At 38.2% G+C, this 27,769-nt stretch overlaps 1 protein-coding gene across 2 annotated transcripts in view; it reads right to left on the bottom strand.

The window, feature by feature from the left end:
* LOC306888172 (enhancer of mRNA-decapping protein 4-like) overlaps positions 1 to 27,769 on the bottom strand; it is a 32,534-nt gene that overhangs the window by 4,540 nt on the left and 225 nt on the right. The window contains exons 1-29 of one of the 2 annotated variants that reach the window (XM_079446336.1): positions 27,474 to 27,680; positions 26,728 to 26,884; positions 22,828 to 22,939; positions 22,385 to 22,484; positions 22,093 to 22,279; positions 21,729 to 21,876; positions 21,513 to 21,617; positions 21,260 to 21,369; positions 20,680 to 20,745; positions 20,238 to 20,321; positions 19,972 to 20,067; positions 19,760 to 19,859; positions 18,468 to 18,648; positions 18,292 to 18,358; positions 18,110 to 18,201; positions 17,667 to 17,857; positions 17,509 to 17,585; positions 17,176 to 17,308; positions 15,989 to 16,476; positions 15,203 to 15,304; positions 12,281 to 12,424; positions 12,102 to 12,135; positions 11,618 to 11,798; positions 10,846 to 11,001; positions 10,556 to 10,671; positions 10,117 to 10,282; positions 9,698 to 9,884; positions 3,453 to 3,672; positions 1,001 to 1,164 (exon numbers count right to left, since the gene is read on the bottom strand). In XM_079446336.1, the coding sequence (XP_079302462.1) occupies positions 1,001 to 1,164; positions 3,453 to 3,672; positions 9,698 to 9,884; positions 10,117 to 10,282; positions 10,556 to 10,671; positions 10,846 to 11,001; positions 11,618 to 11,798; positions 12,102 to 12,135; positions 12,281 to 12,424; positions 15,203 to 15,304; positions 15,989 to 16,476; positions 17,176 to 17,308; positions 17,509 to 17,585; positions 17,667 to 17,857; positions 18,110 to 18,201; positions 18,292 to 18,358; positions 18,468 to 18,648; positions 19,760 to 19,859; positions 19,972 to 20,067; positions 20,238 to 20,321; positions 20,680 to 20,745; positions 21,260 to 21,369; positions 21,513 to 21,617; positions 21,729 to 21,876; positions 22,093 to 22,279; positions 22,385 to 22,484; positions 22,828 to 22,939; positions 26,728 to 26,884; positions 27,474 to 27,561 (4,052 nt within the window). In that variant the 5' untranslated portion in view covers positions 27,562 to 27,680. Of the gene's footprint in view, positions 1 to 1,000; positions 1,165 to 3,452; positions 3,673 to 9,697; positions 9,885 to 10,116; positions 10,283 to 10,555; positions 10,672 to 10,845; positions 11,002 to 11,617; positions 11,799 to 12,101; positions 12,136 to 12,280; positions 12,425 to 15,202; positions 15,305 to 15,988; positions 16,477 to 17,175; positions 17,309 to 17,508; positions 17,586 to 17,666; positions 17,858 to 18,109; positions 18,202 to 18,291; positions 18,359 to 18,467; positions 18,649 to 19,759; positions 19,860 to 19,971; positions 20,068 to 20,237; positions 20,322 to 20,679; positions 20,746 to 21,259; positions 21,370 to 21,512; positions 21,618 to 21,728; positions 21,877 to 22,092; positions 22,280 to 22,384; positions 22,485 to 22,827; positions 22,940 to 26,727; positions 26,885 to 27,473; positions 27,681 to 27,769 lie in introns of those variants that run through there. The other variant, XM_079446337.1, reaches the window with a different exon arrangement.

The raw sequence follows: 27,769 nt of genomic DNA, 5'->3' as shown, positions 1-27,769 counted from the left end.
ACAGGATACAGGGTTTCTTGATAAACAGAAAGGTCAAGGAACAGCATTTATTTGAAATGGAAATCTTTCATAACATTGTTTAATAAAAGTTTTTTCTTTCTTTAATTATATTTACCCTAATTTTTTTTATGGCAGTTAGCATCACTATAATAGTATCACTGTTTCCACAAAAATAGTAAGCAGCAAAAACAGAAGAAATACACTGAAGTAACTATTAATAAAACATAAGTGTCATAATTAAAATCTTATGAAAATCAAACTTTCATTAACCATTTTGAATATAGAGCTAATGTTCTTTGTCATGAACAAAAGCGCAGACTCCTGTAAATATTTATTCAGGCGCTGAAAATAGATCAAACTTAAAGCATGCGTCTTCCAACTTAAAATAACACCCTTATGTCTGTGCAGAAAGAGGACAGAATTACAGATGGTAATGTCTATGCACATATGGGCACATGAAACACTAGTATTTTAGAGTGCAATTCAGAGATAGGACTGGCAGACAGAGCAGTTTATAGCAGTAAAGGGACTTGGCAGCACACAGGCAGAGCATTACTCTGTGATTCACGGGAGCTGGTCCCTTTCCCCCAGCAGAGAACTAATGCAGCCCAGACTGCAGAGCACTTTAATAACTGCAGCCCAATGCAGCAGTGCCACAAAAGTGGATGTCCCCTTCAACACAAGGTCATCCACAGAGGAATTAAAGAGGAGAAAGAGACTTGTGTCTTAAAGCATTAATATCCTGTGATATGAACCTGTATTTTGCCCTTGAGCACGTACAACATACAGGAGGACTATAAATAAATACTTAAGTGTTTAATCATTAAAAGCACAGCGCTGTGCATGATCTTGCATACTCATTCAATCTGTGAGGGGAGCTGAAGGAATAACTTCCATATAAAAGGACATACGAAGAAAAAAAAAAAAAAAAAAAATTATATATATAAAATATATATATAAAACATGACAGCACTAACTGATGGAGTCGAAGGGAACAAACCTGATCTTGAGTTCTGTGCGTGTGCTCAGGTTGGTGGAGAGCTGCTGGATGAGAGACAGAAGGACGGCCTGATGGAGTGGACAGGGCTGCTGGCCGAACACTTGCTGGGAGTCAATGGTCTCACACACGTAGAGCACCAGATTCAAGTCTGCTGCAGATAAAGCCTGCAAGAAAAAAATCACAGCGAGCAGTCTGTGAAAAAACCTGGAGGACATCCTAATACAATACAGTGTTATTGTGAAAGATGATCACACATATAGAGACACGATAATAAAAGGAGACATAAAAGGTCACATCTCATAGCATATTGCCTGAGGAAATAAGAAATAAACAGTTTGGTTTCAATTTTCAAAGCTAATAATTAGGGCGAAAATTCATCGACTTCATTTTGCTCGCATCGACTAACCGGCAAAATACCGGAAGTGGCGCATTTCAGTGACGAGACTCCATAAAAAACATTACACTATTTTCCAAGGCTGCATGATATATTAAACCCAATTAAAAATCATAATTAAGCATAAGTGTGAATTCACATGCTATGATTTAATTAAATAATTATATGCGATGTAGTTCTAATACAGTATATGCGCTTTAAAGCGGTGAAGTCGTGGCCTAATGGTTAGAGAGTCGGACTCGTAATCGAAAGGTTGCGAGTTCGAGCCCCCGGCCGGCAGGGATTGTAGGTGGGGGGAGTGAATGTACAGCACTCTCTCCACCCTCAATACCACGACTGAGGTGCCCTTGAGCAAGGCACCGAACCCCCAACTGCTCCCCGGGCGCTGCAGCATGGCTGCCCACTGCTCCGGGTGTGTGTTCACGGTGTGTGTGTGTGTGTGTGTGCATTTGTTCACTACTCACTGCTGTGTGTGTGCACTTGGATGGGTTAAACGCAGAGCACCAATTTCGAGTATGGGTCACCATACTTGACAATACGTCACGACTTTTGACCTCCTTTCGCCTTCAGAACTGCCTTAATTCTACGTGGCATTGATTCAACAAGGTGCTGAAAGCATTCTTTAGAAATGTTGGCCCATATTGATAGGATAGCATCTTGCAGTTGATGGAGATTTGTGGGATGCACATCCAGGACACGAAGCTCCCATTCCACCACATCCCAAAGATGCTCTATTGGGTTGAGATCTGGTGACTGTGGGGGCCATTTTAGTACAGTGAACTCATTGTCATGTTCAAGAAACCAATTTGAAATGATTTGAGCTTTGTGACAGTGCATTATCCTGCTGGAAGTAGCCATCAGAGGATGGGTACATGGTGGTCATAAAGGGATGGACATGGTCAGAAACAATGCTCAGGTAGGCCGTGGCATTTAAACGATGCCCAATTGGCACTAAGGGGCCTAAAGTGTGCCAAGAAAACATCCCCCACACCATTACACCACCACCACCAGCCTGCACAGTGGTAACAAGGCATGATGGATCCATGTTCTCATTCTGTTTACCCTATGAAATCAGTTTTATATATATATATATATATATATATAATTATTTTTTTTTATTAATTAAAAAAAAAAATAAAAAATTTTTTTTTTCATAAATACTGCACATTTACATTTTTCACCTAAATAAATTCTGGTAAATAATATTTCTGGTAAATATTCCTTTAAAAAGTGTTTTTTGATTATACTTTTATTATTATTAGACTAGAACACGTGGTTATGTTGTCATTCTTACACTATAATACTGAACTTTGATTTCAGTGATTTAGACTGAGACGGGTACTTGCTTCTTGCACTCTATGTTGCACTTCACTTTTGCTTTCAAAAAGGATTTCATAGAAATTTGGATTTCATTTGGTTTAATAAAATATTCTTAAGTAAAATTGATGATTTTTTGTGGGAAATTAATCATTTAGATTAATCGATTAATCTATAAATTAGTCGATAGATTAATCAAAATAAAAATAGTCGTTAGTGGCAGCCCTACTAATAATTACAGTGATTCCTTACAACCACTAAATTGACAAAATTCAAACTGATAATAAATTATATTAAAAAGTTATGAATACAAATCAAGGGTATATTTAATAGCACAGTAACTGTGGTTTGACTGTCAGCACTTTTGTCAAGACGTCTCCTTCCAAATGCTTGATTTGGCTATTAGTGATTTGAATTGCTTAACTTAAAACACTACAGAGGGAAACCATGGATGCTACTGATTCCTCAATGGAGAAGACCTAGCAAAGATGTTTTTGTGAAAATATAAAAATAAAATGAATAATAATTTTAGCATATATTGATGTTTTTAACATTTTATTTTAATGATTAAATAATGTGGCTTAATACATGTAAAAGTGTGTTAAAAGATCTATTGACATGACATAGCAGTTTATCTAATCAATGCACCCCTAATAACCATAAAAACAATCAGAGAAGCATGATACAGGCCAACCTGTGAGAAATATGACATGTGTGTGTGTCTAGTGATCAGTAACCAACCTGTTGGAAGGCCTCATTGAGCTGGCCCTGCTGTAGTAGCTGCAGTATGCTGGCCTGCTGGGCCTGGTAGTCTAGATGTGCGGAGGGTACAGGTGTTCCTGCGGCCGAGCGCATTGCCTGCATGATGCTGGAGGTGACAGCTGCCTGCTGCTCCTTCATGGCCAGACTCACCTCTCCCTTCACTATGCGCTGCACCTGCGTCAGGATTGAGTCCTGCAGACTGCAGAGAGGACAGACACCTTTAGTCTATACAAATTTTATAACAAAAGACAGGATTCTACTCTCAGTAAAATTTATCAAATTAATGGAGTGTATTAAGATGTGCCGCCATTGAACACTGCTGTGGTATAAAATGAGAAGTGGTCAACCAATATGGAGTTTTTTATGGCCAGCATAAAGCACATACATATACATGATATCACAGTTATCTAAAGACAGCAAATAACATGTAAAAAAAATATATAAATTTCATTGCAGGATATTTACCAAATTTGAAAGCATTTGAAAAATAATAAAGAAGAAACCTGATGAAAAAATTAATCTGTAATCCCACTATAGTTTACAATTTCATACAAATGCAAGGGTTCCTATACATTTTCCATTTCAAAATTCCATACTTTTCCAGACTCAAATGTCCAAACCTCTCGGTAGATTTTCAGACCATATTTAACATAAATGGTTCATAGAGCATTATTTTCAGCTTTATATTTGGTATATAGTGCAGTCATCTGTAAATATTTTTATTTTCTCAGGGTTTTTTTTTTTTTATTGACCCTCTCGAAATGACAACATACAGAGTCCCTAATATAAAAATAATACATAATTCAAAAATACAGATGTGCATGGGAATGTTTTGCATTCTTATGCATTACAATTTCTAGTTTTATATAACCTATTTTCTTTGTGTATCACTCCTATCTTACTATGAATAAAAAGATAGCATGGATGCACATGAATTAACAAAGATCCACCTGCTCAAAATTTTGCTTTTCTTACAGTAGTACCTCTAATACTAAGGCCTAATGTCCAATTTAACTAATCCTCTGTGGAGGTGGAAAAACTATGACACGAAATGGGCTGATGGCATAACATTTGCCAAGTTCAAGGGTCTATAAAAAAAAAAGACTGGTACTGTTAAAAAAAAAAAAAAAAAAAAAAAAAAAAAAAAAAAAAAAAGAGTGCTCAAGATTTGGCTTTCATTGGGGCAGTATGCCATATTTCAAAGCCTTAGGTCTCTTTAATGCATAGTCTGTGGCGACCAAGAAATCACACCGCTAAATGGGCTGATGGCACAACAGGTGGATCAGTGTGCATTGTCCTACATGCTACAATTAAAGGTCCCATGGCATGAACATTTCACTTTATGAGGTTTTTTTAACATTAATATGAGTTCCCTTAGCCTACCTATGAACCCCCAGTGGCTAGAAATGGCGATAGGTGTAAACCGAGCCCTGGGTATCCTGCTTCGCCTTTGAGAAAATGAAAGCTCAGATGGCCCAATCTGGAATCTTCCCTTTATGTCATCATACGGGGAAAGGTTACCTCCCCTTTCTCTGCTTTGCACGCCCATGAGAAAATGAGCTACGACCGTGCGTGGCGAGCGAGAGACATCATGGCTTGCAAACGAGCGAAGCATTGTTTTTTGGCACTTCAGATCTGTTCTACTCTATGAACTGTCCCATACTGTAATACAACTGAATGCCCAATAAAGCTGTTCACATTTACATATTTTCTGTTGTCATACATAAAACAAGTATAAATAGTAAACACGACCCATTAATAATACATGTTAACCCTGAATCACTCTCACTATACTCCTTAAATCCTGATTTATAATCGCAACATCGTCTGACAAAATCAATATACATCTAACTTACACTAAAAGTGAAGTGACATACTGCCAAGTATGGTGACCCATACTCGGAATTCGTGCTCTGCATTTAACCCATCCATAGTGCACACACACAGCAGTGAACACACACATACCGTGAACACACACCCGGAGCAGTGGGCAGCCATTTATGCTGCGGCGCCCGGGGAGCAGTTGGGGGTTCGGTGCCTTGCTCAAGGGCACCTCAGTCGTGGTATTGAGGGTGGAGAGAGCGCTGGACATTCACTCCCCCCACCTACAATCCCTGCTGGCCCGAGACTCGAACCCGCAACCTTTGGATTACGAGTCCGACTCTCTAACCATTAGGCCACGACTTCCCCACAGAAGAGCGACTATATTACTGTTTTGCGTCTGAGTAATAAACTGCGCAAATTAACAGACAAATTATGTTCATATTTAAGAGTCCAAACAGTCAGTAAGCGACAAGTGCTTGGAAATGCTGTTTTTTAAATGATTTATTGATGAGTCTGCTGCTTTAAGACAAACTGAAAGCGGTGCTTCTCTGCCGCTCGCTGCTCAGAACAGACGCCGAGAGAGGTGACACTGCGCCGGGAGAGTCAGACCTCGCGCTCGTGGGGCAGTACTGAAGACATCTTCCAACTGAATGATAGGTTTAAAAAAAAAAAAAAAAAAAAAAGAAAAAAGAAAAAAAATCGCTAGGTTTGTTAGTATGTACTCATTATGGGAAAAAAGCCACCAAAAGGGTCTGAAAGTTACTAAATATTGTCCATCCAGATCAGATTCTGGGTCAAACTGAAAAGCTTGAACGACTGCGTGTCTACGAGCCATTGCCATACATCCACTCTCAACATTAGCGCATGGTACCGTGGCCGCAAGCTGGTTAAGGCCACACACCCACCCTCCACCTTGCCCCGCCTCTCTCCTCATTAGCATTTAAAGCTATAGACACAGAAATGGCTTGTCCTAAGGAAAGCTCATTGCGGGACTGGCTCGTAGTGGCTGAAATTCTGCACCAAGGCTGAATTTCGGGAATGAGACTTCAGATACAGTACTAGGGACCACTTAGGCCTATATAAAAGCATCCAAAAAACAGCATGTCATGGGACCTTTAATGGTTTCTTGTGCGCACATAAAAGTCTGTATATTTTGTAAATAAAATATAAAAGTCTGTATATTATGTGGGGCAGTTGTGGCCTAATGGATAGAGTGTCGGTCTTGTAACCCAAACGTCGCGGGTTCGAGTCTCAGGTCCGGCGGGGATTGCAGGTGGAGTGAATGTCCAACCCACTGCTCCGGGTGGGTTGTAACAATTTAAACTTAACCTCCTTTAAGTCCTGTTGTTACCAAAGGATTCTTTTCTTGGGTAATCTTGTTTTAACCAGTTCACCAACCGTCAATTCAATAAAGCAGGTGCCAAACATTAGTTTCTCAGGGATTCAGTACATGTATTGCTAAACATATAAACTTCAAACAAACATTGTTCAATCCTACAGCACAAATAACAGCATATTGGAAGGTAAATAAGCAAATTGAGTCCAAAAGGCAAGTGAAATATTGAGTCCAGGAGTCCTATAAAGGCACAGATATCCAAATGCCATCCATCAGAGTCCACAACAAAGAAGCAGTCCAAAAAACACAAAGAGTCCAGCAAAAAAAGAAAAAGTGATAAAAGGGACAAAAAACCCGATCAGTCTCACCCACGTTATCCTCTCAGGGATTCCTGGACCCCACCTGCAATGCTCCAGGAAAAAGGGGAAAAATCCTTCAAACGATCCGAGACAGAAAACTTTCACTGCCAAATAGGCCTCAGCCCCCCAATTCAATGAATCCTCTGGTCAGTAACCCAACGTGATAAATCCATGGCACTGGCACTAGCGAGAGCAAGGCATTTCCCAGCACCTTTGTTTGCCAGCCTCTCCAAATATACCCCTCGTCCTGCCATGTGCCATTACCTCAAAAAACAAAATGGCCACCCATCCCTCCTTCCTAAATTAGTGGCCATTTTGAATAAGAGTCCCTCATATTCCAACTCAAAACAGTATACATAAATAACATTACCATAACAAAAATATAAGCACACAATTATCAATGCATCATTAGCAATGTTTGAAATAATTAGAATATCTGAAATTAACACAATGTCTCTGTTTTGTGGCCGTGTCACAGAGTCTCCCCCCCCCCCCACACCCCTCCCCCCAGCGGCTATTCAGGGAGGTTTCCCCAGAAAGGTTTTAAATTAACAATATTCACGGTTTCTTCTTTATCATTTGGGTGAATCCATTTGACTCGATAATTGACTGGCCCCAGCTTACTCTTCACCCTAGCTGGCCCTGACCAACGTGGAGCTAACTTAGAGGAGTAATACTCCAAAGCTTTCGAAACAGGATGGGCCCTCACCCAGACCAGGTCGTCCACCTGAAAGTGCACCTCTCTTCTATGGGTATTATAATACCTGGCTTGTCTAAGTTGTGCTTTGCTTATAGATCTTTTAACTTCTTCAGCAAGCTGGTGTTGTCTTTCTACTATTGAATAAGAAGTTTGAGAGGGGTTAGGTGCATAATAGATCAGTCTCTCTAGAGGTCCTTTCAGAGGTCTTCCCAAAGTGTTCACTTCTCACAAAAGCAGAGCACAAATTCTGAGTATGGGTTACCATACTTAGCCACACGTCACTGTAAGTGACACTTTTCATGGCAATAAATTATATACTCAGAGATGTTTTAATTGTATAAATACAAATTTGTTGAATGCGACAAAGTTATATGAGAGCGTATAGAGTGTTTGCCTTTCTATATAACAGAAAAGCAAACACTATTATACTTTTAGATACCATTTACATACAACAGTTTAGTCTAATAAATTACTAGACAAATGTTACACAAAGACAGTAACTTAAGATGTGTAATAATGGGAGTTCCTGTATGTCTGTTCAGGGATTTTCAGCACCTTAAAAATTAAAGTCCAGCTTCCAACATTTATTGGCCAAAGAGAAAAACTTAGCAGATGGCAATAATTTAAAAACGCACTAAAATGGATATTGATTACGGTTAAATCTCATGGTTATTTTATGTTTGTAAGTTATCAACGAATATTCCACTGACAAAGAACATGTTAAAACACAATAAAGGGATAATGATTAAAAACCTATACAAGCTTTTAAGAGTATTGTTTTAGACTAAATTTTGAATTTATTGGAACTTTTGTATTGCAATGTAAATCTCAATGTAACAAACAATATTTAGCTTTTTTTGGTTTCAAATGCCACAGTGATTTAATCCTGAATTTAATACTACATGCTTTGTATTGCAATTGTGTGGGAGGGAAACAAACCAGCTGTATTGACAGAAATTAAACCCAGGATTAGGCCGGGTGCCACACCTGCCAATCCATTTGCAAGGTACTCAATGCAGAGCTCCAAAAAATGCTTTCCCTGCATGAACTTCTAAATCAATCGCTTCTTCTATTCATGCAATAAAGTTCAGTGTTTCTCCTGCCATTATCCTGCTCCCAACGGCACCCCCCCCGCCCCCCGTGAAGGTCAAGTTCATTTTATTTGTCTCATTATAGCCTCACATTATTTGTCTCATTTACGCAACGGCATGTTATTTCGGTCTAATGTTACATTACATTCGCGGGCTCTGTATGCGCACAGCAGTTCTGAGTTCTGCCCGGATGCACACACACACAAACGTATGCGCACACACAAGTGAGCCCACTCCCACTAGTATTTGTAAATATTAAGCTGCAAAACGACTATTTAAATATAACTTCTGCCTGTCTCTGTGTTAATGTATGGCGCAGACGCGCGGTTTTGTTTGCTACTCATACAGAAGCGCGCGTAACGTCTGCCGCCTCACTAAATAAGGACGTAAATACAGAACAACAGCTCCAGAACTGCTCTGAGAGTCACTTCAAGAGCATTTAACCGTTTCATTTGAGTAAAACTATCCTCATATCATATACACACAGAAATGTAAAGGTATTCATGGCAACCCATCAAAATAAAAGTTGGTTTTCAATTGTAGACATTGCAGCAGAAATATATTCCTATTGTTCAGTAGAATGCACGTAATAGCCTACTAAAATTATTAAAACCTTATTTTTAACGAATAATAAAATGTCTTCAATGTTTTAATTGTAATATTAAATTCCTTTTATTTTCCAAAAAAAATAAGATGCGTTTCATTTTCATTAATTAAAAGAAATTAAATGAATGTTTTTATGCTGAAAAAAACAGAACACCCCCCCACCCCAAAAGCCATAAACCTAGGGGAAACACTGAAGTTTTCCATAAGGGAAGGCATACAAGAGGAAAGAGAATAAATGATTGCTTATATTGATTTCTGACAAATATTGGATGAGCTTTGTGCTGCATGCGTGCGGCAGTAAGCCTTACTTTCCCACGGTCATGTGGAGCTGACGCTGAACGTCAGAGCACACACTGGCCGTCACAGTGGTGGCCAGCTGGTCTTGAGAATTCTGGAGCGTGTCAATCATCTGTTGCAGCTGGCCAATCACAGGATCCCGTGCATCCTGGTCCTGCTGTTTCCTGTTCTTGATGTGTGTCTCCAGCTGTTGGATGTCTGTGGGAGAATGTGAATTCATTAGATATTTAGTTACAGCAACACATTACAACACTGCTTCACACAGAAGAGTTTTATTAATTAGTGAATGCTACAAGATGTGCAAATCCGGCCTAAGAGCATTCAACAATCTGCCAGATTCATTCATATGCTCCACTTAATTTTTCATTACCATAAACAAGCACAAACAAAAAGTCAGATGGGTAGTGAAATCTACTATGACAGTTCTTACACTCGTTGGTTCCCTGTTTGAAGCTGTCATTGATCTGCTGAAACATGGACTGGCAGCCTCTCTCAAACACGGGCAGCACAATGCTCTGGAAGGTCTCTTTGTAGGCCGCCTGTATGGGGCCCTGCATGGCCTCTGCAGCAGCACGACCGATAGCATCCGTAGTGTTCTGTGAATGGAAGAATAGGACAAAAATTTTGAAGAGTTATGAGTTTTCCCCAGTTTGTGCCTGTTCGGTGTTCCGCAATGAATTATTCAGTGCATAGAAGTTGGTGCACTTCTTATGAACCGCTCAGTTTGTAGTATGTCTTTCAGAGAAACATCCTTTCCAGCCAGAAATGTTTTTAACTCTGCCTTTAGAAAATAATATCATAACAAATGTCAAGTTTGGATTAAAAAAAATTATTTAAAAGTGTTCATTCTCAAACTTTCAGCCACTGACCTTGGATTTAACAACTTTGATGACATTTTCCTTCAGTGTTCCTTCCACTGCGGTTAACTTGGCAGCGATGGTGCTGCTCATCTGGCCAGTCACAGGATCTAGACTCTTCGATATGGCTGCATAACAGGAAAAAAAGGTCAACTAAAGCTCCACACAAACCTTAAATCAATAAAAGTCTTTGCTCCAACTCTTTCACAGTCACAGAAGAAGAGCAGAATGTTCATTGTTGTATTGAGCGCTATGAGAAAAAAGAACAGTTGAGCTCTTGAGTTCAGAACATCAGCACTCACCCTGTGGGACGGTCTTCTTCATTTCTTCACGCAAAACTTTGTCTAGCCGGTTGCAGAGACTGTTGTTCAGAGTCTGGACGAGCTGCTGAACCAGCTGGTCCTGGAATTGTTGGTTCCGGCTTTGTCCTTCAGCCAGAATTCTCTCCATTCTTCTCTCTGTGTTACCAGTTAAAGTTAACAACAAATTGCATGGGCCTGACAAATCCAAAGTGATTATTCATTAATGTGTATATGCATGTGAATAAAAGAGATCATGCATTAGAGAATGATTATATTTATATCAGCTTTTTTGCTTTTTCCTATGATAATGGGTTTAAAGTTTTATTTTAACATTGTCATTTTAGATTATTTTTAAGTTGCTTTAAAATGTAGCTTCTTGGTTTATGGCACCAGTCATAATGCACTTAACCTCTGTAATGTAACATATTTCAAAGTTAACATACTGTAGAAACTACCGTAGAGTAGGACTTTTATCTTTCTGGATTTTATTTAGCATGTAAAGTGAACATGGCCATGAAATATGACAGGGTAAAATATCAATATTACTCAGTCCATGTAGCCTTGGTTACATTGCCAGAAAGATTGTTGATGAAAGCCTATGCATGCAAAAAAGTGCAAAATGAACAAACAAAATAATCAATTTAGATTTCATAGTCAAAAACAAAACAAGCTTAAGGTGATAGCACAGATGCCTTCGTTAATGTTTTCTTGCTCATTTGTATTTAATCTAATCTTCAACCCAGCTACAAATCTCCCCCTAGTGGAAGGATACGTTCTTGCTCCTGCTGAGCCAACATGGCATGCTCAATGTGAGCCATGATGGAGCTCTGCACAGCATCCATGTGGCTGGTGACTCTCTGTAGAAGGTCCAGCTGGTTCTGTCTCAGCTCAGCGATCTCCCTTTGCTGACCCCGTAACATCAGTAGGAGCTCATCCTGCACCTCTGTGCTCATCTGAAGACACAACAGCACATTCATTCCTCACTTATGAAGCTCAAGGACTTCTGGGGATGCTTGACTGATGCCAGCACAGGTGTAAGAGTTATAGCAGTCACAGCAGAATATTCATGCTATTCATACATTCGAGCTTGCCATGTTATTCATCGGTTTCTGTCTCCACTGCATTAATGTTTTATTTATATTATGAATCACAGTGACTGGACAGAAAACAAGCCTTCATGCATTTTCATTGGGTTTACACAATACAAATGCTAAGAAATGCATTTGGATTGTGATGCAGGGGATCAACAGACTTACCTGGTTCTCAATCTGTCTAGACTGTGAGGACTCTCTGGGCAGGGAGAAAAACAAAGATGATCTAATCAGTCACGCAATCAGATTACATGGCTGAAGGGGCTCACTGCTCAATCCTATATTAAACAATATAAACATTAATATCAGGAAGATTTCCATAGTAAGGAGTGCAGCTCACTCACCCTTCATCTTTCTTGCTCTTCCTCTTGAGCTTAGGGGAGCTGCGGGGAGATGTTTTCCAGTCTTTCACAGGAAGTCTGTGAGAGGAGCGAGCGCCACAATTTCCCGAGGAGGAGGCCAGACTGGCAACCTCATCATCATGATCACTGTCCATCACAGCAGGAGCAGAAAATAAAAGGAAAAGACAAAAGATGAGCAAAATTATCAAGGTATTGAAGACTGACGCTACAGGTGTCTGAAACTCCCTAGACAGAGCCCTTAATTTGCATATTTCATTATCTTGAATCTTTGAGTCACGCTCAGACATATAGGTGCATCTCAATAAATTAGAATGTTGTGGAAAAGTTCATTTATTTAAGTAATTCAACTCAAATTGTCTTTTGTTATTTTAATTGTGATGATTTAGGCTCACATTTAACAAAAACCCACCAATTCACGCTCTCAACAAATTAGAAAACTTCATAAGACCAATAAAAAAAATTTTTTTTAGTGAATTGTTGGCCTTCTGGAAAGTATGTTCATTTACTGTACATGTACTCAATACTTAGGTAGGGGCTCCTTTTGCTTTAATTACTGCCTCAATTCGGCGTGGCATGGAGTTGATCAGCCTGTGGCACTGCTCAGGTGTGATGGAAGCCCAGTTTGCTTTGATAGCGGCCTTCAGGTCATCTGCATTGTTGGGTCTGGTGTCTCTCATCTTCCTCTTGACAATACCCCATAGATTCTCTATGGGGTTCAGGTCAGGCGAGTTTGCTGGCCAATCAAGCACAGTAACACCATGGTCATTGAACCAGCTTTTGGTACCTTTGGCAGTGTGGGCAGGTGCCAAGTCCTGCTGGAAAATTAAATCAGCATCTCCATAAAGCTTGTCAGCAGAAGGAAGCATGAAGTGCTCTAAAATTTCCTGGTAGATGGCTGCGTTGACTGTGGACTTCAGAAAACACAGTGGACCAACACCAGCAGATGACATGGCAGCCCAAATCATCACTGACTGTGGAAACTTCACACTGGACTTCAAGCAACATGGATTCTGTGCCTCTCCACTCTTCCTCCAGACTCTGGGACAAACATTTTTGTAAATTTTTCAGATAAAAATTTACTTTCATCTGAAAAGAGGACTTTGGACCACTGAGCAACAGTCCAGTTCTTTTTCTCCACAGCCCAGGTAAGACGCTTCTGATGTTGTCTCTGGTTCAGAAGTGGCTTGGTAGCCCTTTTTCCTGAAGACGTCTGAGCGTGGTGACTCTTGATGCACTGACTCCAGCTTTAGTCCACTCCTTGTGAAGCTCTCCCAAGTGTTTGAATCAGCTTTGCTTGACAGTATTCTCAAGCTTTCGGTCATCCCTGTTGCTTGTGCACCTTTTCATAGACAAATTCTTCCTTCCAGTCAACTTTACATTTAATATGCTTTGATACAGCACTCTGTAAACAGCTATATCTTTCAGTAATGACCCTCTGTGACTTACCCTCTTTGTGGAGGGCGTCAATATTCATCTTCTGGATCATTTCCAAGTCAGCAGTCTTCTCCATTATTGTGGTTTCAAAGAACAAGAGATACCAGGAATTTATACTGTAGAGATGGTCATTAATTGAAATTCAAATGTAAATATTCTAATATTTTGAGATAGTGATTTTTGACTTTCATGAGCTGTAAGCTCTAATCATCAAAATTAAAACAAAAAAAACTTTTGAAATGTTTTTCTTTACATGTAATGAATCTAAAATACATGAAAGTTTAACTTTTTGAAATAAGTTACAAGAAAAAAAAAAGAACTTTTCCACGATATTCTAATTTATTGAGATGCACCTGTATGCAGACATGAAGGAGTAAATAAGTTTTAAATATATACACCACAATATATACACAATTGCTTTTAAAATAAAATTACTTTTGTTCAGCAAGGATGTATTATTATTATTATATTACTGATTCAAATTGACTAAAGATTTTTTTATTGGTCACAGATGCTGTTTTGCCATCATAGAAATAAATTAGATTAAAATATCAAAATAGAAAACAACCATTTTAAATTGTAATAATCTAACAACATTACTGTTTTACTGTATTTTTGATCACATAAACATAGCCTTGCTTAGAACAAGAGACTTTTAAATGTTTTTTTTTTTTTACTTTCAATATAAACCTATTAACCCTTACATGTAAATAATGTAGCTAAAAATATTAGGTGAAAAGTTAACAAAAATGATCACTCAACCATAAAAACAGTTGTTTTTAAATATGATTATGATAATTAGGCTCATACGCTAACCATACATTTAAAATTGTAGTTTTTAAATTGTAGACAGCATTAAAAGTTTTCCTTAAAGGAACACTCCACTTTTTTTTTTGGAAATAGGCTCATTTTACAACTCCCCAAGAGTTAAACAGTTGAGTTTTACCGTTTTTGAATCCATTCAGCCAATCTCTGGATCTGGCGGTAGCACTTTTAGCATAGCATAGATCACTGAATCGGATTAGACCGCTAGCATTTGGTCATCAAAAATGACCAAAGAGTTTCGCCAATTTTCCTATTTAAAACTTGCGCAATGATATGACGCAGCGCCTGAAAGTAGTCCCCAGCTATATCATAGGCTACTGAGCTGGGGACTACTTTTAGGCGCTGCATAATATCATTGCGCCTGCTGCACCCATGGTACGGCAGCAAAGTTCCTTGATTATTACACCGGAATAAGAGTATAGTTCCTAGCCATATCAGCCTAGAAAATCGCAACTTTACATTTTCCGTCGGTCTTAGTACACGATGTAACTGCAGAAGTATCAAGTTTTAAATAGGTCGAAACTCTTTGGTCATTTTTGATGACCAAATGCTAATGGTCTAATCCGATTCAATGATCTATCGATTTATTGTCCCATCCCTAACAGACACCTGCATAGGTGATACGCCAGAATGTAAAAAGTGTACCTCTGCTCTGCACTTGCATCTTGACTATCGTTCTGAGTCAGGTGATATGTGCGCCTGTGGTATGGAGATGAAATGTGTCTGTCCTTTATTTCCTCCCTGGAGCTGGAAGGAAACAGTCAAAACAAAGTTATCAAATGTCTTAGCCTTGCATCTACAAATATTATCACTGTTTGTTCAAAATTTATCATCTCTATACACCACACAAATCGTAAAATTCCCAGACACATAAATAAATACTAAATGTTAATATTAACTAAACACATGAACATAAATCACAAAACACATAAAAGAAAATATGCACTACTGGTCAAATGTCTGGAATAATTAAGAATTCTTTTAAGTGTCTGAAAAAAGTATTTGTATTTGATCGTAAATGCAGTAAAAACATTAATATAGTGAAATAATTACAATTTAAAAGAACAGTTTTTTGCAAAAATATAAAGCAACTGTTTTCAACATTAATAGTACTAAGAAATGTTTCTTGAGCACCAAACCAGCCTATTAGAATGATTTCTAAAGGATGATTGTGCCACTGAAGAATGTCATAATCGCAGCAAATATAGCTTTGCCATCACAGAAATAAATTGTGTTTTAAAAGGTTTATATATATTACAATAGAAAACAGTTATTTTGAATTGTAATAATATTTAACAAGATCACAAATGCAGCCTTGGTTAGCATAAGAGACTTCTTTGAAAAACATTAAAAAAAAAATCACAATTATTATAAACTTCTAATCAGTTGTGAATAAAAAAATATATATTTTATTCTAGAGCAGCCTCTCACCAGTCTCCCAAACCATTGTCTCTCAGGCTGTTGCGAGTTTCTCGTGTGATATCAGGTGCTGCGGGCCAGGTGTGGTTCACACTGCTGTCAGAACAGGGTCCTCCAGCTGCTACCGCATTCTCCTGTGACAGAGCTGTCTCCAGCAGGGAGGGTGTGTTATTGAGTCTCTGTTCTCCATCCACAGATGATGCACCCAATTCCAGAGGCAACAAACTGTGCTCAGCACTGCTCCGGGCTCTAGGAGATAACAGGTGGAGGACTGATGCGGCTGATGCCATACTGTCAGAATGCAGGACAGGGCCCGAGTCAGCAGCGGCCAGCCCCCTCTGCAGGGTCTCTGAGGCGATCTCGGGGATGTCCTGGGACATTGCTGTAGAAGCAGAGGAGATGACATCCGGAGAGCGAGCTCTGGTCGGAGAGGCCTGGGGGACAACCATGGGGTCTATGGCCTGGAGATCCAGGGAGAGAGGAGGGTTTGGAGGGGAAAACTGTGGAGGAGGAGATGGGAAATAAGGAAGGGGAAGTCTGTGAGAATAAGGAGCAGCTTCACAGAGGAGAGAGGCCTCTCGCAGGAGGGATGGAGAGAGCACAAGTGGGGGAGAGAAAGCCTAACCGGATGGAGTGGATGGAGGGATGCATTATGAACAAAAGAATTGTTAAATGAGTTTTTCCATTTAAATCGGATCTTAAAAGACTGATAGTCTGTGCTGTAATTTGATGAGTGCTGAAATCTGATATGAATTCTTTAGATGGATAGTCAATACGGATATTGCCTACATTATATCTACCATAATGAGTTAAGCATTTAAACCATTCAAAAGTTTACTGGCAGGAAGATATGAGAAAAAAAAATAAAAAATAAAAAAAAAAAAAAAAGATTAATATGCATAAAATTGATCAAAAGTGACAGCAAAAGATGACTTTTCAAAAACAAAAATCAACCAACCCAAATTTGAATTTTTTTGTAACAGTATGTCTTTACTGTCATTTTTGATCAATTTAATGCATCCTTGCAGAATAAAAGTACTTGGATCTTTCAAAATAAAAAAAACATATGGATTTAATTTTTTGCTGCCCTGATACTATATACCTATCTTACAAAATAACACCTCTCACACACCAAAACAAAGGCAGAGCTACTGGACCTCAATATATCACTATATGCAGTTTGACGTGTCCATTAGTACCTGAATATTTTCCCCAAGGCCTGAGATGAGGATAGAGTTGGATCTTGGACTGCCTGCGTTGGCATTCAGAGTCAAGCTACTGTTGCCACATTCGACAGACATTTTAGGGCTCTGGGCCAGATCATCTCCACCTCTGGAAGAAAGAAAATTGAGCAATGCCTATGAGTGCATGAGAGGACACAGGGCCTGACATTTTACACACAGATGTGTATTTCTTTTCACACTGTGTAGATCACACAGTGGGATCCAAAGGTCTCAAAACACTCATAAACCTGGAAAGTTTGAGGACTTTAAAAAATTTGAAAAAGTTTATAAATGAGTTAAATTCCCCACCTTGCACCGCTATCCGAGCTGCTCATGGCTGTGACTATGGTCAGGCTGCTGGCACTGCTGCCAGGAGAAGCAGGCATCTGAGAAAACAAGAGAGCAAAGATGAATAATCACCCTCTCTGAAGGGACCTAATGATGAATCTGTACTATTAAAAGCTTACGGAGGCGCTGGGTGTCATGAAGGCATCTGGGGTCATGAGTTTGGGCAAGGCTGATGGGGCTGGACTCATGAAGTCAGCTGGAGTTGGTAGAGCTAGAATCTTACTCAGGTCATTCTGTGATCCACTATCACCAGACTCCTTATCAGAACTCATCGCCTCCACATTTAGATCAGCCAGTGGGTCAGAAAAACCTGGGAGGGAAATGCATTTACTTTTAAAATTAACAAGAGCACCATTTCCTTTCTCACCACAATTAATTCTGAGACTGTAACTTCTGGTAAAATGTATTTCTTTTGCTATAGCACTGTGGATTCAGCAGTGGCAGTCTAGGAATCTGTATGTCATATATATATATATATATATATATATATATATATATATATATATATATATATATATATATACACACACACACAAAAAAAAGGATATATTTCCAGACTCACCAAAGCCATCCTGTGATCCAGACTGAGGCATGAAGAGGGAGGATGAGGTCAGCTGATTGGGCTGGAACCAGATCTGCACATCCTGTAGTGATCTGTGGGCATAAGAAAGTGTTACACCACCACAGATCTGAGTGCAAACTTCATGTCTTCATTGAGAGCTTTTTTTAATATTAATAACTCACTTTGTATGCACACAGTAGAGTTTAATCTGGATTCCTGATTTGGACTCAGAGGGTCCCTGGTTTCCTTCTGTGAGAAGATATTATAAATACGTCAATTGAATGCATCTTCCCACATCTTACAGCAAGGCAAACATTTGCACACACAAATTGGCATGAAAATAAGGAAAGAAACTAACCTGTCGTCATGCTTTCACTTTCCTCATCAGGTGGAAGGACCTCTGTGTGGCGCAGTCTGGCGCGGACGACATCCTGTATGCCGAAGCTGAGCACAGGGTGTGTAAGCAGAAACTCTGAAACTGCAGTGAAGCTGGCACGGCCTTTTTCCTGATCCTGTAACAGCTCCATGATGTACAACACCTACATATCAAACACACAACCCAGAGTCAGCTGCTAATAAACAACCATTTATACAACTCATAACCACAATGTCATCGTTTGCTTGTTGTAATAGCAACACTGACCTAAGCTCAAGAATCCTATTTAACAGGACATATGCTAGAGTTGGCCAACTGACCACGTTTAATTTGTTTTGATACTTCCTGTCTTTCTACCTGTCCCAAAGTCATTTCTGAAATTCCTCAAACTTGAAGACTGACCTATTTTTAGTCCTTTCTGGTATGAAACAATGATTAGATTTCACACTTGCTGCTTGAAGATGTTTTCTGCCAGGTTTGATTGTCGATGATTTCAAATGGCATTGGTTCTTGAATAAATACATATGAACGAGAATCTTTAGAGCTAAATCAGAGAGTTTTTTGGGAAGGATGACTTAAATTTAATTTGTATGGAAATAAGCAACATTAGGCAAAATAACTTATTTTGGTTTCAAATTAAAAAAAGAAAAGTTATACGGGTTTGGAACGCAATGAGAATGAGTAAGCAAAACTAGAGCCCTATTTAAGAAACAGCTGCTTTAAAACCATCTGTATTGCATACAGTGCTATATAAATAAAGATGTTTTGACGATTTCTTCAAAGTGGAAAACATGGGCGGAATGGCAGAATCTAGTCGCAAATATGGAATTTAGCATCTTAAGGGGAACGTCAAAGAATTTTGAAAAGTAATGCTGCACAAAGGATAAAATTGCAATGGACTAGTGTTTATGAAAATTAAGCCACAAAAAGACTGCTACTTGATCTGCACGTCTTTGTGTGACAGAGCAGCGCAGTTTCATCTACTACACACTCAAGCATAACTTTCATGGTGTCTACAGCATCTGCCGTCTCTGCATATAAACTTCTGCTGCTCTGTTACTTCAAATCTTTTTTTATTTAAATACACACACACACACAAAACCATTAAATCATAACACACTGAATGCAGTAAAATTAAAACAGACAACAATTTCTAAAAAAATTAAAACCTTTTAAGTTTTATGAAATCAATTGATTACACATGCTTTTTGATTACACGGAACACGGACTTTCAGAGAATATATATATATATATAAACTAATAACAAGTCTGACCTTCCTCTGAACATCACTGAGAATGAGAAATTCTGCAGACAGGTCCAAACTGGCCTTCAGGCTGGGTAGTACACTGCTGTTGAATGGATCTGGGGTAAACCTGAAACACACAAATTCACAGTTCTTCTAAAATTCATATCCATAGAGAAGAAAGTTTTATGCTCGAGCTTGAACACCAAATAACAAATCGAACAATTAAGAAATGAACAGACCTGATGGTTTGTAAGCACGTCCATGACACTGTGCACCACATCTTAAGTTCCTGGTTCTGATCTGCTCCAGTGATCAGAAAGCGCCAGAAAGGATCTCTTTAGAAGAAAATAAATGGTTAAGGTTAATGTATAGCATGTGTCAAAGACACAATTTCAAGTAAAGACAACTGCAAAAACAGCTTAAAGCCCAGTGTCAGATTCCCTCATGACTTAGGATGCTGACTTTGAATTTGGACCACTGAAGGCTATATGAACTTCATACTCACTCTGGATCTTGCTTCTTGTGGTTGTCACAAAAGAGTAGGCAGGAAAGAGGCCGTCCATTATGTGGCTGCCATTCATGCAGGCATCTGCAAAAGGAGCAAGGTTACTTACATTTTTCACAAGGCTATCGATTTAGTTATAGGACAGCTTTAGAAGTATAATCAATAACAAAAAATATCAAACTATTATTGTAATATTGCTAATAATTATTAACAGTATAATTGATTATATGTTAAATACATATTAAATGCAATGACAATACATTTAAGTGGTAATTAGTCAAATGTTTGTAATATACATTTAATAACATTACTTTACACAGAGTATTTAGAGTATTGTAAATTGATATATTAGCATAATATTTCTCTTGTCAAGTAAAAGCAATAAATGTTTAATACTTTAAAGCTACATGACATTGTTGATTTATTAATATTTATACACTACCGTTTGGTTGGATTGGAGTCGGTAAGATTTTGACTTTTTGAAAGAAGTCTCTTATGCTCATCATTGCTGCATTTATTTAATGAAAAAAGTAATAAAACAAGTTACATTGTGAAATATTACTATAAATAAATGTAAAGATTTCCATTTAATATATTGATTCCTGTGATGGCAAGCACGATTTTTTAGAAGCCATTAGTTCAGTCTTCAGTGTCACATGATCCTTAAGAAATCATTTTAACATGTTTACTTGGTTCTCAAAAACAGTTCTGATCTATTATTATCAGAATTTATTCTATCCTGATTCAATTATCAATGTTGAAAAAGGTTGTGCTTCTTAATATTTTTGTGGAAAACATTATACATTTTTCGGACTCTTGAAGTTTGAACAGAAGTTCAAAAGAACAATATTTATCTGAAATAGAATTTTCTGATAACATTACAAATGCCTTTAATGTCACTTTTGATCAATTTAATGCACCCTTGCTGAATAAATGCATTCCTTACTATCTTTCAAAAATAAATCTTACTGACCCTAAATTTTGAACAGTAGACTATGTTCAATTTCATAACGTCTCAGTACCTGGGTTGGTCCTGTCCTTCAATGTAGATTTGCCAAAATTTTACAAATCCATCATGACTCGCTGTGGCCAAGACCGTGCCATCAGGGGACAGAGCTCCCTCACTAATGCGCTGCATAAATAGGAATACGTTTAATAATAAACGTCACACCATACAAATCACTAATGTGTTATTGCAATTACATTAAATCTAATTTCTTTATTAGTTAATAAAACACTGTAGACAACACTGAGCTGAAAGACAGCAGGACTTACTGCTGTGTGTCCTCTAATGGTGATCAAGCCCTCTTTCAGTTCTGTGGCGTCCACAGGCCATGAGCTGTTATTGGATCGGAGGATGTCAAGGTCCCAAACCTCAGCCTACAAGCACAGTGAGGCGAGTAATAGTGTTAAAAACATTTCAAATCTAATAATATAAAGGACATTTTGGAAAAAAAGTGATAAAACTGTCAAATTCCTAGGAAATCATACTCTGTCTTCATGAAGGAGTGCCAGTGTCTGACACGCATCCTCTGGTTTTTCATCATTGTCCTCCAGGATGAAGGGACACCAGATGAGTCTGCGGTTGGAATTTAGTGGAGTGTCCTCAGGCCTTCGGATGTGAACAATCACTTCATCTCTAAGAAACATCAATGTTAAGAAGAAACAGCAGAGTTCACCTGCTCATTAGCATTATAATACTACAATACATGTAGATCCAGAACCTTATAATGGGACTTTTTGTATTTTTGCTAGTCTAAAAACTTCAGGAATCTCATTAACCTGCTGCTCTTGATGATTTAGTAAAAAAAAAAAAACTTAAATCTTTATAATTCCTGTTCAATCTAGAGGATACTGTATTTTGCTGCTGTGGCTAGTGAGCTGCCAAATGAACATGTTTCCAGCCTCATCCACGCAGCCCAACAGGGTGGAGTCCAAGTGGGCGAAAGCAAGGTCTGTGACTGCACCGGTGAAGCCCTTCAGCAGCGAACGCTCGGTTGATCCCAGCCGCAGCACTCGGATCATAGAATGATTGTTTGCGCCTGTGAGTGAAAAACAATTACAAACCATTCAGCTGAATCCCATCAACATTTTATTCAAAGGACTGTGCTAAATGAGCCATAGACAAAGACAGTGTGCAAACTGACCTCTGATGGCATAAGCCAAGTATGAGTTGGACACAGCTATTAAATTGCCATAGTAGTACTTGTGCTCCCAGTCATATTTGGCCACTGGCTGAATTTTAACCTATAAGAAAAGTCATAAGGAAAAGATTTAGAGAACAAAACAATTTCTAGGTTTTCCACTCATCTTGACATATTAAATCTCTATGACTTTTCCAATAGTTAATTTTTAAAAATCATTATATAAAGATTTCTATCCAAGTAAATATTTCATAACCGATCACTAGTGGAAGATTTTACCAACTAGAAATGTAGAAGTTTTCAAGATTATATTACTTTCAAATTACTTTTCCACACCTGGACACACCAAAAAAAAAAATTAAATGATTTTCCTAGATTTTCAATGACAGTGAAACCCTGAACTGCCAATAATAAAGATTTTTGCACAAGTTCATTAGTTTACACACCTGGTTGCTGCCACGGGCCTTACTGTCAATACTAGAGTCACGACTGGACACAATTTCAACATTGTTTGCTCTGATGGGGACACAGGTGGACCCATCTTCTCCTGAAAGGAAGCTGGTACCAAAACAAAAAAAAACAGGATATATTAATTTATTTGACACTATAGAGCTCTAATATACAGGTGCATCTCACAAAAATTTGAATATCATGGAAAAGGTCTATATTTTGCAATTTAATTAAAAAAAAGCTAACTTTCTTATATTCTAGATTCATTGCACACAAACTGAAATATTTCAAGAGGTTTTTTGTTTTAATTCTGATGGTTACGACTTACACCTTAGGAATATAAAAAATTCAGTATCTCAAATTCTCAAAGATCAAATCAAAAAATGATTAACAAAACAGAAATGTTCAAGATCTCCAAAGTAGGTTTAATTATGCACTCAATACTTGGTTGGGGCTCCTTTTGCATGAATTACTGCTTCACTGCGGCATGGCATGGAGGCGATCAGCCTGTGGCACTGCTGAGGCATTATTGATGTTACTTATTTTCCTCTTGACAATACCACATAGATTGTCTATGGGGTTCAGGTCAGGCGAGTTGGCCGGCCAATCAAGCACAGTAATATCATGGTCAGCAAACCTGTTAGAAGTAGTTTTGGCACTGTGGGCAGGTGCTAAGTCCTGCTGCAAAATGAAATCAGCATCTCCATAAAGCTTGTCAGCAGAAGGAAGCATGAAATACTCTAAAATCTCCTGGTAGATGGCTGCATTGATTTTGGACTTGATAGAGCACAGTGGACCAACACCAGCAGATGACATGGCAGCCCAAATCATCATTGACTCTGGAAACTTCACACTGGACTTCAAGCAGCTTGGATTCTGTGCCTCTCCACTTTTCCTCCAGACTCTGGGACCTTGATTTCCAAAAATGAAATGCAAAATTTACTTTCATCTGAAAAGGGGACTGTGGACCACTGAGCAACAGTCCAGTTCTTTTTCTCCGTAGCCCAGGTGAGATACTTCTTACGTCGTTTCTGGTTCAGGAGTGGCTTGGTTCAAGGAATGTGACAGCTGTAGCCCATTTCCTGAAGACGTCTGTGTGTGGTGGCTCTTCATGCGATGACTCCGGCTTCAGTCCACTCCCAAGTTCTTGAATCGGCTTTTCCTGACAATCTTCCCAAGGCTGTGGTCATCCCGGTTGCTTGTGCACTTTTTCCTACCACACTTTTTTATTCCAGTGAACTCTCTATGAATATATTTCAATACAGCACTCTTACCTTCTTTGTGGAGGGTGTCAATGATCGTCTTCTGGACAACTGTCAAGTCAGTAGTCTTCCCCATAATTGTGGTTGTATGTTCAAAACTAACCCAGGAGGTACCCAGTATTTATGCTCAAAACTAATCAAGTTCAAAATGGAATATTCAAATTTTTTGAGATACTGAATTTTAAATTTTCCCAAGTTGTAAGGCCCCGTTTACACTAGTGCGTTTTTGTTTTAAAACGCATAACTTTTGCTATGGTTACGCCTGTCATTTACACTACTCCAGCATTTTTGAGGTAGAAAACGGAGACTTTTGAAAATGCTGCAGTGCAGACCCTGTTTTAGTTTAAAAACTCTGGGGTTGCGTTTCACATTCAGTTTCCAGTGAATGGGCCCGCGTTGCCCACATTCTCTCTGCATATCATTGACGACTGTGTAAACAATAACATCATGCTCATTGTTATAGCCATAGATATGTATAGGCAGATTCCCCATTCGACCGCTCCAAGCACGCAGACATATTCGCCATCTAAATAACAGAGAATCTACTTATACAAATCTATGGTTGTACCTGCATGAATGGTAATGTGACATGCATTTTCGGTTGGGTAGTGTAGACAGAGACCGTTTCTGAAACGCAGTGAAAACTCCAGTGTAGACGAGGATCATTTTCATTTTAAAATGCCGTTATAAATCGAAAACGTACTAGTGTAAACAGGGCCTCAGTCATAACCATCACAATTAAAACCAAAAAACTCTTGAAATGTTTCAGTTTGTGTGCAATGAATCTAGAATATAAGAAATTCAGCTTTTTTTAAATTAAAAAAAAAAATAAAATACCTTTACCTTTTCCATGATATTCAAATTTTTTTAGATGCACCTGTATGCATATACATACATGTATGTATGTATGTATGTATGTATGTATGTATGTATATATATGTGTGTATATATATATATATATATATATATATATATATATATATATATATATATATATATACACACACACACACATATATACACATATATATATATATATATATATATATGTGTATATATATATATATATATATATATATATATATATATATACACATATATATGCAAGATTTCTATGCTGTTCTTTTGAACTTTCTATTCACCACTGTTTTCACAAAAATATTAAACAGCACAGCTATCTTCAACATTATTAATAAGAAAAAAAATGTTTCTTGAGAACCAAATCGTCGGGCTCACAAAATCGCTAGCCCAACGTCCCGGGGCTATTATGTTTTCCAGTCGGGCTACCAAAATGAATCACCTCCCTGCCGACGGGCTATCTTAAATACAGGGCTTCCACGGGTCCTTAAAAACTCTTCAATTTAGTTGTATCAAACTTAAGGCCATAAAAAGTTTTAAATACATTACATGGTATAAGAAATGTCTTAACTATAATTTCAAAAGGTCTGGGGATGGAAAGACAAGAATGGCGATACAGCTGGATTAAACTTCAAAAGGCAATGCTGCACATTTCAAAGTCAAAACACGGATGTCTTTATGTGAATGTAGGCTATCTGAAGGGAACCGACTGTCCCCAGAAACGTGTCGTTGGCATTTTTATTCCATCTTACCTATGATGCTTGATAAAGCAGCGTTTATGAGCATGGGCAGGTGCTTTGTGTACAGTTGCTATCAAGGAATTTCCCTGAAGGAAATAACCGCTATATTAAGCCGCTCATAAAGCGCCACTCGTGGCAGAGAATGAATTTTCATTTCTAATAAGCCTTTCTTGCTGCTTATGGTCAGATCAATGCAAATATCGACCCTGGTTTTTAAGCAGCAATCACATAGTGTTGTAAATGAGAAAGAAGTTAATGTGCCTTCTAAATATCTAAACAAGACAGTAACATTTATTCGTTTTAAATTAATATAATTGATATGCTTGATTTATCCCTTTTCATAAAATTGGCCTAAAGGCTGAAACGTTGTTGTATAAGATTTTTGTCTTTGTGAAACCTGTATCTGAACTGCAAATCATGTCATTTTATGGCTTAATACTGTATGTTACCATAGACATTGTCCAACCCCGCTCATACTGTGTTCATTTTACTTGTGCAGCTCTTAAAATGGGTCATAAATTGCCTTAAATTATTATTTTTTAAATTCTTCCTTAATATTTGTGTACTGAAAATATTTTTGACTGACATTTAGACTCCTATCTGATTTTCTATATTTAAAAAAAAAAATATTATTTTTTATGAGAGTTCAATTAATTTTCGTGCTACCAAAATTTGAAGAGTACCTGCTCGAGGGGCTACTAGGAATTTTGAAATTTTGCATGCCCTGCATGTGACACTGAAGACTGGAGTAATAACTGCTGAAAATTCAGCTTTGTCAGCACAGGAATTAATTAAATGTGGAAATATATTAAAATAGAAAACAATATTAAAATTACAAACCAGACTAATTTATAAATTGTATAGTTCCCAAACCTTTGAATGGTAGTGTAAATATTATAAAGCAAAACATTTTAAGTCTAGTATATAAAAAAAAACAATAGAGTTCATAAGAAGATAATGATATTATGATAGCATTAATGGTTTGCTAAAGAATGCGTTGAACAGAATATACAGTGTTAATGACAGCAAAACATACATAGTCTGTGTGTCCTGTCCATTAAGTTTGTCTGAGTTGTGAGCAGTTGGCACCACCATTGTTGCAAGTCCTCCTGCTCCAATAAGATCCGCTCCAAGAATGCCATTCAACTCTCCATTGAAAGATGGTTTTCTCTGGCTCTCTACCAAAGACGGCTCTGTGGAATGAAATGACTGATAAATCAAGTCGTAAAAATGCACTGGTGCACACTCTGACTATTACTTTAATGACTTTCAGTACAATTAACATTTCCCCTCCCATTAGTATATATTATGTTTTTTCAAAATAAATAAATATGTATATATGATGTGTGCTTATATGATAAATATACAGATGTGTGTAACATTATGTATTGTTCTAATATAACCTTGTAATGATGCACAAAAAGTTGAATTTGTCTTTTTGACTTGACATGTCTTCTCTCAGAAACCTATAATGTCACGATTATCAAGTCACTGCATAGTGATGCATATGAAATGCATTAAACTCTTGAATAATATTTATGCTCATGTCGCAATTAACACTGAACTTATGCGCCAGCAGGAAACCTTACATGCTACACTAACCCTCATTTTATTTAATCACATTAATACACAAAACATGATGTTTGTCACTTATAAAACGTAGTTAGCGCTGTTCCGCGTTTTTGAGCTACTGTAGTCAGGCGTCTCGCGCTGAAATCCAGCGCTGCGTAGCATCAACGCGCCGCGGCCTAACGTTAGCTGCTCCCTTCCCCGGCAACTTACCGGCCGAATTACCGGGACGATCCAGTTTTAAGATGTCCCGAAGGTGCTGGGTCGCGCCTTCTATATCCATGTTGGAACCAGAAGCCATAGAGTAGGGAAGGGGGATTAAATCACTGGAAACTGCCAAATTCTCAATAGTTTAATTTTGTGTCTGAGCTCGCCCCTCATAAACGCTTGCAATCGTCCGTCAACTTCCGCCGAGAGTTCCCTGCATTGCATTCCCCCGCCTCTGCTGGCAGGATTTCTTCGGTTCCGGAGTGAATCACCTAACTTGACAGGAACCACTACATCACTCT

This window comes from Barbus barbus (assembly GCF_936440315.1).
Source record: "Barbus barbus genome assembly, chromosome: 22".
NCBI classification, from domain to species: domain Eukaryota; kingdom Metazoa; phylum Chordata; class Actinopteri; order Cypriniformes; family Cyprinidae; genus Barbus; species Barbus barbus.
Note: the sequence above shows the minus strand (reverse complement) of the source record. Positions and strands in the feature narration are given on the sequence as shown.